At 37.2% G+C, this 16,958-nt stretch overlaps 2 gene segments (V, D, J or C); both read left to right on the top strand.

Annotated features, from left to right (window-relative positions):
- The first annotated feature begins 545 nt into the window (after positions 1-545).
- Positions 546-2,065, top strand: LOC120528000. The segment is given in 2 exon segments: positions 546-627; positions 760-2,065. Coding segments are annotated over 2 exon segments (369 nt in total).
- A 13,503-nt stretch (positions 2,066-15,568) lies between these two features.
- On the top strand, positions 15,569-16,829 carry LOC120527999. The segment is given in 2 exon segments: positions 15,569-15,679; positions 15,807-16,829. Coding segments are annotated over 2 exon segments (369 nt in total).
- Positions 16,830-16,958: the final 129 nt, after the last annotated feature.

The raw sequence follows: 16,958 nt of genomic DNA, 5'->3' as shown, positions 1-16,958 counted from the left end.
CAATTCTAAACAGTCTTCCTGTGCCTGCTGCTGAAAAGCACCCACATAGCATGCTGCTTCTCCCATCATCATTCATCATAGAGATGTTATTAGACAATGGATGAGCTTTGCCAGGTCTTTGCCAGATGTAATGCTTGGTGTTCTGCCCAAAAAGTTTCATTGTTGTCTCATCAGATCGAAAAATGTTTTTCCTTTTGCTCTTAGAATAGAAAGGGATTGTCAGATGCGTTTTACACAGGAATGTCTTCTGTCCAGCCTCTCTACTATAAATGCTTGATTGATGGACTCCTGCTGAGATGATCATCCTTCTGACAGTTTCTCCCATCTCAGTAGAGGACTTCTGAAGCACGGTTAGAGTCATCATTGGGCTCTTTGTCACCTCCCTAACCAAGGCTCTTCCCTTCTCGGGTACTCAGTTTGGTCTCAGTTCATTGTCGAGCACACCCTCACTTCATTTCCTTTGTTTCTTCCCCATTCAGGATTTGCATACTGACGTCTCTCCTTAAAGCTGCTTGAGACATAAAGAGTGGAGTCACTGAGATCGAGTCAGTTAAGCCTGTCTCTAAGACACAGTGGAGATGGATTTCTCACTTCTATTTTTGATGACCTTGTTTGTGATGTTTGAAGGTGAGGTCTAGAAATAAATAAATTATCATACCTGTAATGTGAATTCTACTGAGTTAAACTGTAATTGTATTTTTGTCTAAAAAAATTAACTAATTGTACTTTATTTAATCTCTTGTATTCTCTTCTGTCCAGGGTCCTGTGGAGATATCATCATGACTCAGTCTCCCTCAAGTCTCTCTGCACGGCCAGGAGAAACTGTCAGATTAAATTGTAAAGCCAGCAGCTCCATTACCAGTAGCAGCTATAACTACCTGGCCTGGTATCAGCAGAAAGCAGGAGAAGCTCCAAAACTCCTGATTTATTTTGCAAGCACTCTGCAGACTGGGATCTCAAGTCGCTTTAGTGGCAGTGGCTCAGGACTTGATTATATGCTGACCATCAGTAACGTACAGCCTGAAGATGGAGGACATTACTACTGTCAGCAGAGCTATGACTGGCCTCTCACACAGTGACACAGAGCCGTACAAAAACTACCTTGACTTGTCTGTGCAGCTGCTGTTCTCAATTTTACTGGTGATAAGAGTGAAGTCATAGGGTTGGCACACAAAAGAAAAAGAAAGAGAAACAGAGAACAGAAAGAGAGTCTTCTGATCACAACATGTTACAGAAAGGGCAACACATGAGAAAATGACCCAATCCAGAAAACCTTTAGGGTAAAGAAATAATATTCTGAAATATTTCTGTATTACTAGCTGTGTTAGTTGGCTTTACCTGGAAAATTTCATAAGGCAATGGAACTTAGTTATATTGTTGTTGGTTATTTGAATATATTGAAAGTACTTTGTAACTAAGTAAATACTTTTCTGTGCACAGTATTTGTATTTTATTTTTTTTAAATAAAAAGCTAATATTACTAGCAGGAAGTGTGGCATAGTGGTCAAGGCTTCGGACTTCTAACCTTGTGGTTCAAATCCTGGTACTGACACTGTGTGACGATGAGCCGGTCACTGCACCTTTATGTCTTCTAATTTGGAAAAAGAAATTAAACCAACTGTACCTCAAATGTTATCAGTTGCCTTTAATAAAAACACCATAGAAATAAGTAATAATAATATTATCAGGTCACTGGAGCAGCATACTCTTAATAATCCTATACACATTTGTTCATGCATTAAACATTCCTGTATTAGATCAATTTCTGCTTTCTGTATTTAAACGTTAGGTAATAAAAAGATGCAAGGTTATTTTTTAAATTGTCCACAACTATTTCTGCTAATTTGTTTTTTCAAATTCACAAAAGTTCATTGTTTTGAAAAGAATTGACGTATCTCACAATGATACAGCTTTTTAAATATTGACAAAAATGCAATTGTTGTTGTAATAGAATCTATTTCAAAGATAATTATTCCTATATTTTTTGAATTTGTCACTTGTTGCATTGATTGCCAAGGCGTTTTGCTTTGTCTGAACCAGAATATACAATGTGCAAAGGTTCAATACTGGGCACCTGTCATGCTGTACTCTGTATATTAAAAAGTAATCAGAGTGGAAGAGTCATGTTATAATACATCACTTTTGTGTTTTTATTTCAAATTAAAATAACATTAATGTCACTGTGTCATTAGAGTATTATTGATAGCCTAAATCAGCAAAAATCACAGACATGTAAGAAAGTGGTGACAGAATGGAGTCTTTTGTAGAGTATCGGCACATACGCTGACAAATATTTATAGGTAGTCACTGCACACTGGAGAGATTCTGAAGGACTGGAAAATGGCAAATATCATCTCATTATATAAAAAGAGTGACAGGGCAGAGCCAAGCAACTATAGGCCAGTAAGCTTAACATGCATCACAGGAAAATTAATGGAAGGAATTATTAAGAATAACATTGAGCAACATCTGGCAAGGACAGGAATTATTCTGAACAGTCAGCATGGGTTCAGAAGAGGGAGGTCGTGTTTTACTAACATGCTGGAATTCTATGAGGAGGCAACAAAAGGATACGATCAAAGTGGAGCTTATGATATTATTTATCTGGACTTTCAGAAAGCATTTGATAAGGTGCCACATGAGAGGTTGGGCATAAAATTTAAAGAAGTGGGAGTTCAGGGTGATGTTTGTAGATGGGTGCAGAATTGGCTCAGACACAGGAAGCAGATGGTGATGGTGTGAGGAACCAAATCAGAACTGGCCGATGTTAAGAGTGGTGTCCATCACGGGTCAGTGCTAGGGCCGCTGCTATTTTTAATATATAATAATGATTTAGATAGGAATATAAATAACATGTGGGTTAAGTTTGCAGATGATACCAAGATAGGTGGATTTGCAGATAATTTGGAATTTGTTAAATCATTACACAAGGACTTGAGTAGCATACAGGCTTGGACAGATTTGTGGCAGATGAAATTTAATGTCAATAAATGTAAAGTGTGACACAAAGGAAGTAAAAATGTTAGGTTTAAATACACAATGGGTGGTCAGAAAATCGAGAGTACACCTTATGAGAGGGATTTAGGAGTCATAGTGGATTCTAAGCTATCGACTTCCCAACAGTGTTCAGAAGCCATTAAGAAGGCTAACAGATTGTTAGGTTATATAGCGTCCTGATGTGTGGAGTACAAGTCCAAGGAGGTTCTGCTCAACCTTTATATCACACTGGTGAGGCCTCATCTTGAGTAGTGTGTACAGTTTTGGTCTCCAGGCTACAAAAAGGACATAGCAGTGCTAGAAAAGGTCTAGAGAAGAGCGACTAGGCTGACTCCAGGGTTACAGGGGTTTAATTATGAGGAAAGATTAAAACAGCTGAGCCTATACAGTTTAAACAAAAGAAGATTTAGAGCTGACATGATTGAAGTGTTTAAAATTATGAACGGAATTAGTACAGTGGATCGAGACTATTATTTTAAAATAAGTTTGTAAATTCATTAATTAATTAATTAATTAATTGTAACTAGTTTGTAAATTTCACCAACACACAAGAACATCTCTGGCTTACTAGTTAGTTATTGGCTGAATTGTGGGAGAGTACCACACAACAACTTGGACATCCAAAAAGAACAATTACTTCAGATGAACCTCAACAGTTGGTTAATTTCAAAACTTCAGCTCAGTAAGACATACTTGAGGCTATGCAGGGCACATGAACATTTAAGCTTCTTGGAAATCATCAGCATCAACTCAGACCTTGAATAGAAGCTGTCGTGTGATGATCTAATAGATGACTTTGGCTTCGAAAAATGTAGACGTGTGTTGTTGTGATAGGCAACAAAAAGACTGAGGAAACCACAAAACATTCACTTTCAAGTTTTGATTATCTTGATTAGGGAATCCATTCCCTGACGGGTTTATTCATTCCCGAGAATTTGGGAATCCCGCATGTCATTCCCAGGAATCCCGGGCTTCCCGGGATGACACAGTGCACGGGCATCTCACATGTGAACAGTTTTAGAACGACCGACACTTATTTTTAATAAAACTACTGAAGTATGTTGACACCAATAAAAGACTAACCTTATCTACAAGCAGTTCATGCTGTCATATAAGTACATGTATCTAGTTCAGGAGTGCCCAATGCGTCGATCGCGATCGACCGGTAGATCTCAAAGGTTGTGCAGGTAGATTGCGTTGCAAAATTTTTTTAAACGTTAGTCTATCATATATTCTCCCTAAGGCATTTGCCACTTGATTGACATACAGGGCAGCCAGTCTGAGATCTCCTTTCTTCTAAGACACTGGTCAAACCACACGCACGATCAAACGTGCGAGCTACTGCAAAACTCCGTCTGTGATCTAGTTAGCCTTCCAATTTATATCGACTAAAGAAGGGATTTTAAAAAGATTGTTTGGGGAGAGTATGGGCTTTATGTGTAATTAGAAGAGTATTTTTTTTTCTCACAATGTCACAATCGAAGTGCGTTTGTCTGATCTTTCAATCTATCATTGCTATTCCAAAGAAGGAAAATGTGGAAAGGCACTTTGAACTGTTCATAAAAACTACTGAAACTGACTTCCTCCCGAAAAGCGATCTGAGAAAGAGAAAAAGAGAGGGAACTAAAATCGCAGTAATCAGACAGCCGTCATTTTTCACTCAGCTGAATTCAAAAGCTCCTTGACTGCATTATTCGGCTCTACTTATTTATGTGAGTCAGCCTTTTCCCACATGAAGATTATTAAATCCAAATACTGTAGTGACCATAAATGTATTGAATTGTTATTGTGCCGTAAAGGTTATTCAGTTCATAAGGTATGACAACATATATTTTTCTATAAAGTATACTCAGTGCATATATATATATATATATATATATATATATATATGGTTGAAATAGTTTTACTGTCAAATAATGCAAAGAGTATGCGACACGCATTTCGCCCTGAATGAAAAATGTCCGGGAATCCCGGGCTACCGTTTATCGATTGGATTCCCTAATCTTGATAAAAGTATTCATATTTGATGTTAAAAGTTAGAGTTAAGTTTGTGATGTGTGCTTTCTTTGTTTATTCATTATTTATTTATGTTTTTGTTGCTCAAATTAAATATTCATGTAATGGATTCAGGGAGTGGCAGGGTGGGTGGGCCGGTGGACCCAAGAAGATTCTGCCTAGGGCCCTGGTTTGGCGAGGGGCAGCACTGCCTATAACAGAACTGCTTGGGGGGAGAACAGTGGGGAACTAAAGCACACTAAATAAGTAAAAAAAAAAAAAAGGCAACCCAGACATAGTAACAAAAACAGCTTTGCCCTAAAGTAGTAAGATAGGATTACGATTGCTTCAATTATAAAGAAATAACTCAAATACTTATAGAAACATACCAAGAAAATATAAAGATAAAAAATAAAAATCAAATAAATAATAACTAATAAATAAATAATAAATAAAAAAAATAATAAAAAATACATTAAAAAAATTGAAAAGAAGTCATGTTTCCATAGTCAAATTAACTTTAGCATGACAGTGTGCTGTTGTCAAACCTGGAGGGAGGGTTACAGTGCATTAGAATCTCAAGTGACTGACACGGATGAGCGAGAAGACCAGCATCAGATGATTTCTGGTACCACTTACATTAGATAAGGAGAAACAAATGTGAAAAGTCACTGCATAACAAAAGAGTGATTAGAACAGTAAACAGAGGAGAAGATGTGTTGACCAAACAGAAAGAGAAAGAGCAGAAACTGCTTGTTGTGCTGAACCTGAATGACAGAAAAGAGAAGATGCAGTAGAGCAGTGGCTGATTTTAGCAAATTTAACAGTGGGGCAGAAATCAAGCTTCACCTTCTCCAAACCACATTTCACAATAAACAAATAAACTGCAGCTCTTGCCATATCAGTATCAGTCTGTACTTCATCTGATAATAAAGATGTAAATCAGAGAGGAACTGACATATCTGACGTCGGACTCCTTGAGACGTGGAGGCAGCAGTTAGGCACCCAAGTTTAAACAATGAGATACACCTCAAGGATGTGTTAACAGTGAACGTTCAAAATAACAAGCCTATAAGCAGACACTACATCTGTAACTGGAAGGGACATTAATCCAATCCCCAAAGTTTACACCTTCCTTTCAAGACTAGCTGCATTCATCTCTAATGGACACTCTCTCAAATGGCTGCTTACACTCTCTGAAAAGCTGATGAGCTGCTCTCTCTTTCGGGGGCTGTAAACTGACAATCTCTTCTTTTTGTGGACCTGAAAGCTGAGCTCCATTCTGTCAAGCCAATGACCATTGCTTCAAGAAGGGCACTTCAGCATCTAAACTCATGTGCCAGAAAGAGTAATTATTTTCCCTATGAAATTGCAGTGGACACAGAAAATAGCTGAACTGAGAAAAGTATGGCACACCAAGAACAAAGGAAGACATCACAAAGAGAAAGAGTGCACTCCAACGCAAGAAGAATCCTAGACTTGAACCCAGAGCAACAACTGTAACAACTCCACACAACTTCAGACATCGTCCTTAAAGACTTCTTTCATAAAACAGTTGATTTGTGCCAAGATAAAGTAGAACTTTAAAAAGCAGTAAAAAGATGTGTTATTAGAACATCAGAACAATCCAGACAAGAACACGCCATTGCGCTCAATAAAGCTCGCCAGTCCTATCCACTTGATTCTTCTAAAAAAACATCAAGTCTAATTTTGAAATTCCCTGAAAGTCCTACTGTTGACCACACTACTGGGTAGCTTATTACAAGTGTCTATGGTTCTCTGTGTGAAAAAAATCTTATTTTTTCAGTGAAATTTAGCCTTAACAAGTTTCCAACTGTGATTCCAAGTTCATTTTAAAGTAACAATCTCAATCCACTGGACTAATTTCCTTGATACTTTTAAACACTTCAATCATCTCTTAATCTTTAAATTTAAACTGAAAAGGCTCAGCTCTTTTAATGTTTCTTTATAATTCATCCCCTGTGGCTCTGGAATCAGCCTAGTCGCTCTTCTCTGGATCTTTTCTAGCACTGCTATGTCCTTTTTGTAGCCTGGAGAACAAAACTGCACACAGTACTCCAGATGAAGCCTCACCAGTGTGTTATACAGCTTTAAAACTTCTGTGTCTCTCTCTCTGTCTGTCTCGTCTGTCTTCTACCTACACCCGCCTGGAGTCTGCACGCTGTGGGACATCCCATTATTTATTAAAATCAGACTTCGCCACGGACCTCTTATCACACCTCATCATTTACTTTAAAGAGACCCAGGCATAATAAACCTTGCAAATGGGGTCTTAGAACATTAAATAAAAACAAAAGGAATTAGAAATGAATATACAAATAAATCAGTATAAATACAACAAATAAAATCACATGTAAAGATACCAAGCTATTGTGATAATGTATTTACATAAATACAGGCAATATAATTTGTTTTCACAGCTCCTATGATCTGAACAACACAGAGCAACATGTTTTTAAAAATGGGAGCAAATTATACTCAGAAAAAAGAATGAAGTTTACCATGAAGCAGTAATAATCATTATACATTTGAAAATAAATATATAAAAATGATATACAAGTAATTTATAACACACTGGAAAGAGCTTGGATGTAAAACACAGCAAACTGATAATATGCCAAACACATTCACACATCACTGTGCATTTACATTCTTAGAAGCAGAGAGAAGACAAAGAAATATTTACATATTGTACAATAAAAATAAGTAGTTCTATGTCACCTATCTAAGCTGTGTCTTTTCTTTACCACATCATTGACTGTTTGAGAATGTAACAGACATATAAAGTACATGAATAGTAAAGGTTGTCATGATAATAATCAAACCAGGTAAGAGTTTCTACCCATTGACTGTGAATTGGTTTGCACCCTTTCATTGGTGTTACTACAGCTGATCTCTGCTTGCATAAGGACATTTTGGAGAAAGTCTCCTCCTATCCTTGCACTGGTTACCTATTAAAGAGATGATCCATTTTAATAACTACTTTTAATTTACAGATGTATTGCTGGTATCTTCAAGATTTAATTACCATTTTTTCATTTGTTAGTTCTTTGTGCTCAGGGTCCTCTAACCTCCTGGTTGTTCCACAGACACAATGGGTCACTGAGCCTATTGTTCTATTGGGCCTCACCTGTGGAAAAAACTCCATCTTTGAAGTGAAAGTACCTGGAAATGAAGCAACATAGATACAGAGATTTTGATTCCCACATTAACCAGTTTTGGTTTTTTAATCACAATTTTTTTTTTTGCATTTTATTAATTTTATTTAAATCAACATTCCATACAAGCAAGTCAAGTTTAACAATAACAAATCAACCACCATGCATGAGAAAGAGTGTTAAGCCAGCATAGTAAAACTTTAAACTAGTAAAAATAAGAAAATAGATAATTTAACAAATGAATAAAAATAAAAACAAAAGGAATAAGAGAATTAAAATGCTTATTCTAAAATGTTATTGATTAGATCCTGCCAGGTCAAACTTAAGGAAACTAAATTCAATTCTACTCCCACCTCTGAGAAAGAATGAAAGGTTAACAGCCAGAGTAAAACTTTTTAGAGTAGTAAAGAGGGGAAGGAGTCCTTCTCCCAATATAAATGCTTATTCTAAAATGTTATCAATTAGATCCTGCCAGGTTTACAAAAACATTTTAAGCAGGTCCTCTAAGTGACGATTAGATTTTTTCCTTTTTCAAATAGTATATAACGTCAGTTACCCACTGTCTTAAAATAGGAGGGTTAGGATTTTTCCAGTTGAACAAGATAAGTCTATGTAAGTAAAGGTAATTACAGTTTGTCTGTCCTTCTCCACTTTAAGCCCTTATGGAAGCACAGCAAAAACAACTTACTAAAGGATTAGGAGGGATTGTGACACCAAGGCTGTCTGAAAGGCATTTAAATATTTTGGTCCAGAATGATGTTAATTTGGTGCAGGCCCAAAACATGTGACCCAGTGAGGCTGGAACTTGATTGCAATTTTCACAGGTTGGATTTGGCCCAAATAACAATAGAGTCGTACTTATAAGATTTAATCATAGTCAAGAAATTATTATGTACAAAGAAATAATCAATTCTTTAGTGATGCACTGGTGAGTAGAAGGAATATGCTCTTGAGTTTGGATTTTGAAATCTCCAGGGGTCTGATAAGATGTGGACAGTTACAAATTATGTAATTGATTTTGCAGTGTTAGATGTCCTCGCCCTTGCGGCAGCACACCTTTCTAGGTCTGGATTTAAAAAACAATTTAAGTCCCCAGCCATTATAATTTTATGAGTGTTCACATTAGGAATGGATGCAAATACATTTTGGATGAAGTCCCTATCATCCACATTGGGCGCATAAATGTTTATCAAAATTTATTATTAATGACAATCACATATCTCCCTTCAGAATCAGATACTACATCTAATATTACAAATGAGACTTGTTCTATGTATAACAATTCCCACACCTCTAGTTTTCTTTGTAAAGCTGGAATGGAACATTTGGACAGTCCAGTCTATGTGCAGCCAAATCTGATCCTTGCTTAATAAGTGAGTCTCTTGTAAAAATACTATTTTGCCATTAAAATCTGTTAGTGAGAGAAAACTTTCTTTCTCTTTATTTAATGATTCAGGCCTTTAACATTCCATCTCACAAAGTTAACTGTTTGGTCATGGAGACATTGCTTCTGAACTTTTGTTATCATTTTGTAGTCTTAACTTAAGATAAGACAACTTTGACCTATCCTTAAAATGATACTTCACTAACTCAGAATGTGGAACCAATGTAGGAAGCATTTTAAGATGGAGAATCTTTTATCTGTGGCACCTCTGCATGAGAATCACCTTTTTCAACCCTCACAAACATATGCATTTTTTAATATCTGGCAAACATTTGGTATTAAATCACTTAGAGATCTGTACATAGACAACATCTTTGCATCCTATGAACAATTACATTCTAAATTTACCTTTCCAGCAACACATTTCTTTCACTATCTTCAAATTAGAAACTTTTTTAAACAGAACCTTTCCAATTTTCCTCATCTCCCACCTTACTCTATGCTGGAAAAATATTGCTCAGTTTCGAGGTATCAGACAACATTTCTGCCATACTATATATAAAACCATTTTACAGTTCCTCTCTTTCAAAGATCCATGAGGACAATGGGAAAAGGATCTCTTACTCAACATATCAGAAAAGGAGTGGAAGGTAGCAATGCAGAGAATTCACTCGAGCTCCATATGTGAAAAGCGTACAAATATTCAACTCAAAATTATACTGTATATCGAGCACATCTGCCTCACTTAAAATTATCCAAAATATTTCCAGGGCAAGATCCAACCTGCGAACGCTACAATCAAGTCCCAGCCTCACTGGGTCACATGTTTTGGGCCTGCACCAAATTTACATCATTCTGGACCAAAATGTTTAAATGCCTTTCAGACAGCCTTGGTGTCACAATCCCTCCTAATCCACTATCAGTTGTGTCTGGCGGACTCCCAGATGGGCTTAAAGTGTAGAAGTAAAAACAAACTGTGAATGCCTTTACTACACTATTGGCACGTAGACTTATTTTGCTAAACTGAAAGAATCCTAACTCTCTTCTTTTAACTCAGTGGGTAACTGATGTTTTATATTATTTGAAATAGGAAAAAATCAAATCGAACTTAAAGGATCTGTACAGAACTTTTTCAAAACCTGGCAGGATCCAATCAATAACATTTTAGATTAAGCTCTTAAAGCACTGAGGAAGAAGATTCTCTTCCCACTTCTTCTTCTTCTTCATTTATCTTTATCCGCTTATTAATATCATCAATTTACTTATTTTTACTAGCTTTAAGTTTTACTCTGTTGGCCATGATCTCTTTCTCAGGGGTGGGGGTTGATTTGTTTTCAATCCTATTTTTGAAAAAATGGATCTATTATATGAAATTATTACAATAAAATCAATAAAATTTAAATAAATAAATAAATTCCTTTAGAATGTCCTATTTCCAAATCTCTGGAAAAGGCAACAATAATTACTGTGATGGAAAAAGTCTTCAGGAAAAGAGAAATATATCTAGTATGTGTATGTGTTTTAAAAATCCCTTTTTTTATGTGTTTTCTTGCCATTAAAACACTCAGTTACTTTAAAATAAAATTTGAAATGTATTATTCTCACATTAACACTATAATTTGATATATGCCAACCTGACCACTAGGTGGCATCAAATAATACAGAATGGCTGCAGTGTTTATCATCAGAAACAGATGTCCATAGTCACTGCACTCCTTGGGGTTACCTTGCACTTTTCTCAGAAACCCTACTCTGGACATTATTTGCTTTGGGCCACTAGGAGGCAGCACAGGAAACCCTTTAAGTACAAACTGGGACTAGATGGCAGACAAGTAGAAGGAATAATCAAAATGAAAATTATTTGGCACAGCCCAGAATCTGTAATATTAGAGGAATGGAGACTAGAAGTAGGAAACTGAATGAAAGGAAAGTGAAAAGTGCAATGACGTTGAAAACATTGGCAGACTGTAAGGAAGGGAAAGTAGATCAGCAGCTGGAACACACAATTAAAAAAGTAAGCTTTCTATAGGTTGCTAGGTGAAAATTAATTAATGATGGAGATGTGTACTCTCTCATATTGTGTCCTGCCATTTGCAGCAGAGTAAGCAGCAAATATGATTAAGACAAAAATCCCAATCCACTTATTTTCTAATCTGCTTATCATGCTCAAGGATTTAACCTGAAAAAAAATCAATATGTCAATTATTGCAGAACTGGTTCAGGATAGAACAGCAGCTGCTCCAATGTACTCCATTATAGTGTCACTATATATTTTGAATCAGCACTGTGGGCAAAGCAGGAGCCAATTCTGGATGGAAGGTAGTGCCAGTCCCAGTAGCAATGAATGCAAAGTGCCATCTAATCTAGAATTGGTTTAGAACAAGATAAGAACAAGTGAAGTGGCAGTAAACACAAAAGTGCATTTGTGAAAAATCACATCCTCCAAATCATAAAACATGGCATGGCAGGGTTATGCAGTCACCATCTTATTCTGTTTAATGGATGCATCTTCCTGGGGTCAAATCTTTGGCTGTGAGGGTTGTTTTCTGCTAAGTACAACAACTTTTATCCCATATCCTCAAAGACGTGCATGTTATTTGAACGGTGACACTAAATAGGTCTCAGGAGAGATTGTGGTTGAGTGGGCCGACCTGTCTTGTTCACTGCTTCCTGCTTTGCTTCTGTGGTGGAATTCACCTATAAACATATTATTGTGTTGAAGGTTTAATTTTCAGTGGATTAATTTCAAATTTTTGACCATCAATTCAAAATCAATAACTATCATGACAAAGTGAAAGAACATTTTCAAAAAGATTTGAAGATTTATTAAAACTCAAATAACTGAAACCTCTTATTCATATGAATATTCCTACCTTTAATTTCTTACCTTATAGAAGCTCCTTTGGAAGCAGTTCAAGCTTCTAATGTTCTTGAGGTAAGACTGTATTAGCTTTGCACACCTGCAATTGAGCACTTTATCCCATTCTTCCAAGCAGATCCTCTCAAGCTCCATCGTATTGGATGGGTAAATCATTCGTAAGCTGCCACCTTTGGGTCCCTCCACAGATGTTCCATGGAGTTTAAGTCTGGGCTTTGGTTGGGACACTCAATGACAGACAAAAACTTGTCCCAAAGCTACTTCAGTATTGTCTTGACTGTATGCTTTGGATCATTATGCTGAAACAATTGCTCCAGTCTGAGGCTCAGTGCACTCTGGTGCAGGTTTTCCTCAAGAACTTGTCTGTATTTAAACCCAGGTAACACAAAGGAATTCCACCAGAATACTTCCAGTGAAACCTGTGAGAACATTGCTGTATTTTTCAATCAAAAAATTAATGATATTAGAGATAACATAGTATATCTCCCCAACACTGCAGAACCTCCAAAGCCCCGGTACTCCATTATAAACAAATTAAATGCTTTTACCAAGATAGATTTACCTGAATTACATAATATAATCTCTCAACTGAAACCCTCCACCTGCGTCCTTGACCCGATACCAACAAGGTTTTTCAAAGAAATATCAGACGTGCTAATTGATAATGTTCTTGACATAGTTAATTCGTCATTAGATACAGGGGTCTTCCCAGACTGTCTTAAGACTGCTGTAGTTAAACCCCTGCTCAAGAAAAATAATCTTGACCCCTCTGCCTTTGAAAATTTTAGACCCATCTCTAACCTGCCCTTCTTAAGTAAAATTCAGAGAAGGCAGTCATTATGCAGTTAAATGATCACCTCAATAAACATGCTATTCTTGATAAATTTCAGTCAGGCTTCAGAACAAATCACAGCACAGAAACTGCACTCGTTAAAGTAGTAAATGACTTGCGGGTAAATGCAGACAGAGGCCATTTATCTGTTCTCATCCTCTTAGATCTGAGTGCCGCATTTGACACCATTGATCACAATATTCTTAGAAATCGCCTTAGTCAATGGGTGGGCCTCTCTGGCAGTGTCTTAAATTGGTTTAATTCCTACCTGGCAGGTAGAAAATTCTTTGTGAGTTGTGGTAATTACAACTCAAAGACACATGATATCCGATATGGTGTTCCACAAGGCTCTATCCTGGGTCCGCTGCTCTTCTCAATCTACATGCTTCCGTTAGGTCAGATTATCTCAGGTTACAACGTGAGCTACCACAGCTATGCTGATGACACACAGCTGTACTTATCTATAGCACCTGATGACTCCGACTCTTTGATACACTAACACAATGTCTTACTGGTATTTCTGAATGGATGAATAGTAATTTTCTCAAACTAAATAGAGAAAACTGAAATTTTAGTAATTGGCAATAATGGATATAATGAGGTTATTAGAAATAAACTTGATGCACTAGGATTAAAAGTTAAGACGGAAGTAAAAAACTTAGGGGTAACTGTTGACTGTAATCTGAATTTTAAATCGCATATTCATCAGATCACTAGGACAGCATTTTTCACTTAAGAAACATAGCTAAAGTTAGACCTCTTATATCATTGAAAGATGCTGAGAAATTAATTCACGCTTTTGTTTTCAGTCGACTAGATTACTGTAACGCACTCCTCTCAGGACTACCCAAAAGACATAAATCACTTGCAACGAGTGCAGAATGCAGCTGCTAGAATCCTAACTGGGAAAAGAAAATCTGAACACATTACTCCAGTTTTAATGTCACTACACTGGTTGCCTGTGTCATTCAGGATTGACTTTAAAATACTGCTTATGGTTTATAAAGCCTTAAATAAACTCACTCCATCTTATATATCGGAATGCCTTAGATCCTCAAATGAGCGTCTCCTTAGAATTCCAAAAGCTAAACTTAAAAGAAGTGGTGAGGTGGCATTCTGCTGTTATGCACCCAAAATCTGGAATAGCCTGCCAATAGGAATTCGCCAGGCAAATACAGTAGAGCACTTTAAAACACTGCTGAAAACACATTACTTTAACATGGCCTTTTATAACTTCACTTTAACTTAATACTGATACTCTGTATGTTCAATTCTTCATAATAACTATTCACAGTGGCTCTAAAATCCGTACTGACCCCAACACTCTCTTCTGTTTCTTTTTCCGGTTTCTTTGTGGTGGCGGCCTGCGCCACCACCACCTACTCAAAGCTTCATGATGCACCAACATTGATGGACTGAAAGCCAGAAGTCTACGTGACCATCATCATCAGGTCCTTCCATGAGAAGCCTAAATACAAAGAGGACTGTTTGACTTATGTTAGGTAGATTGCCAAGAGGGGACTGGGCGGTCTCGTGGTCTGGAATCCCTGCAGATTTTATTTTTTTTCTCCAGCCTCTGGAGATTTTTTTTGTCCACCCTGGCCATCGGACCTTACTTATTCTATGTTAATTAATGTTGACTTATGTTTATTTTTTATTGTGTCTTCTATTTTTCTATTCTTCATTTTGTAAAGCACTTTGAGCTACATTTTTTTTGTATGAAAATGTGCTATATAAATAAATGTTTTTGTTGTTGTTGTTGTATTTGGCTGCATTCATCTTTCAGTCAATTCTAAACAGTCTCCCTGTGCCTGCTGCTGAAAAGCACCACATAGAATGCTGCTGCCACGACCATCATTCACCATAGATATGTTATTAGACAACAGATGAGCATTGACAGGTCTTTGCCAGACGTAGTGCTTGGAGTTCTGCACAAACAGTTTCATTTTTGTCTCATCAGACCAGCATTTTTTTTTCCTTATGCTCTTAGAAGAGAAATTGGCTGTCAGATGCGTTTTACTCAAGAGTGGCTTCTGTCCCACCTCTCTGCTATAAATGCTTGATTGATGGACTCCTGCTGAGATGATCATCCTTCTGACAGTATCTCCCATCTCAGCAGAGGACTTCTGAAGTACTGTTAGAGTCCTCATTGGGCTGTTGGTCTCCTCCCTAACCAAGGCTCTTCCCTTCTTTGCTACCTCTGTATGGTCTCAGTTCATTGTCGAGCACACCCTCACTTCATTTCCTTTGTTTCTTCCCCATTCAGGATTTGCATACTGACGCCTCTCCTTAAAGCTGCTTGAGACATAAAGAGTGGAGTCACTGAGATCGAGTCAGTTAAGCCTGTCTCTAAGACACAGTGGAGATGGATTTCTCACTTCTGTTTTTAGTGACCTTCTTTGTGTTGTTTGAAGGTGAAATCAAGAAATAAAATTATTACACCTGTTACGTGATTTCTACTGAGTAAAACTGTAATTGTATTTATTTCTAAAAATAAATTAATTGTACTTTATTTAATCTCTTTTATTCTCTTCTATCCAGGGTCCTGTGGAGATATCATCATGACTCAGTCTCCCTCAAGTCTCTCTGCACGGCCAGGAGAAACTGTCAGCTTAAATTGTAAAACCAGCAGTACAATTTTGTATAACAGTAAAAACTACCTGGCCTGGTATCAACAGAAATCAGGAGAAGCTCCAAAACTGCTGATTTATTATGCTAGCACTCTGCAGTCTGGGATCTCAAGTCGCTTCAGTGGCAGTGGCTCTGGACTTGATTACACGCTGACCATCAGTAACGTGCAGCCTGAAGATGGAGGATACTACTACTGTCAGCAGGGCTACAGCACTCCTTTCACACAGTGACACAGAGCCGTACAAAAACTCACTTGACTTGTCTGTGCAGCTGCTGTCCTTAATTTTGCTGGTGCTGAGAGAAACTGTAAGTGACGGGGTTGGCAGACAAAGGAGAAAGAAACAAAATAAGAAACAGAGAACAGAAAGAGAGTCTTCTGATCACAACATATTACAGAAAGGGCAACATGTGAGAAAATGACCCAATCCAGAAAACCTTTAGGATAAAGAAATAATATTCTGAAATATTTATATATTACTAGCTGTGTTAGTTGTCTTTGCCTGGAAAATTTCATAAGGTAATGGAACTTAGTTATATTGTAGTTGGTTATTTGAAAGTATTGCAAGTACTTTGTAAATACTTTAAAATGTGTACAGTACTTATAGTTTGTTTTTTGTTTTAATAAAAAACTAATATTACTAGCAGGAAGTGTGACATAGTGGTCAAGGCTTCAGACTTCTAACCTTGTGGTTCAAATCCTGGTACTGACACTGTGTGACGATGAGCCGGTCACTGCACCTTTATGTCTTCTAATTTGGAAAAAGAAATTAAATCAACTGTATCTCGAATGTTATCAGTTATCTTTAATAAAAACACCATAGAAATAATTAATAATTATATTATCTGTTCACTGGAGCAGCGTACTCTTAAACATCCATCTATCCATTATCCAACCTGCTATATCCTAACTACAGGGTCACGAGGGTCTGCTGAAGCCAATCCCAGCCAACACAGGCCACAAGGCAGGAAACAAACCCCGAGTGAGGCACCAGCCCACCGCAGGGTGCACATACACACCAAGTACACACCAGGGACAATTTAGAATCGCCATTGCACCTAACC

This window comes from Polypterus senegalus, chromosome 4 (assembly GCF_016835505.1).
Source record: "Polypterus senegalus isolate Bchr_013 chromosome 4, ASM1683550v1, whole genome shotgun sequence".
In the NCBI taxonomy this organism is placed as follows: domain Eukaryota; kingdom Metazoa; phylum Chordata; class Cladistia; order Polypteriformes; family Polypteridae; genus Polypterus; species Polypterus senegalus.
The sequence above is the reverse complement of the archived record's forward strand: the minus strand, read 5'-3'. Positions and strand labels throughout refer to the sequence as shown.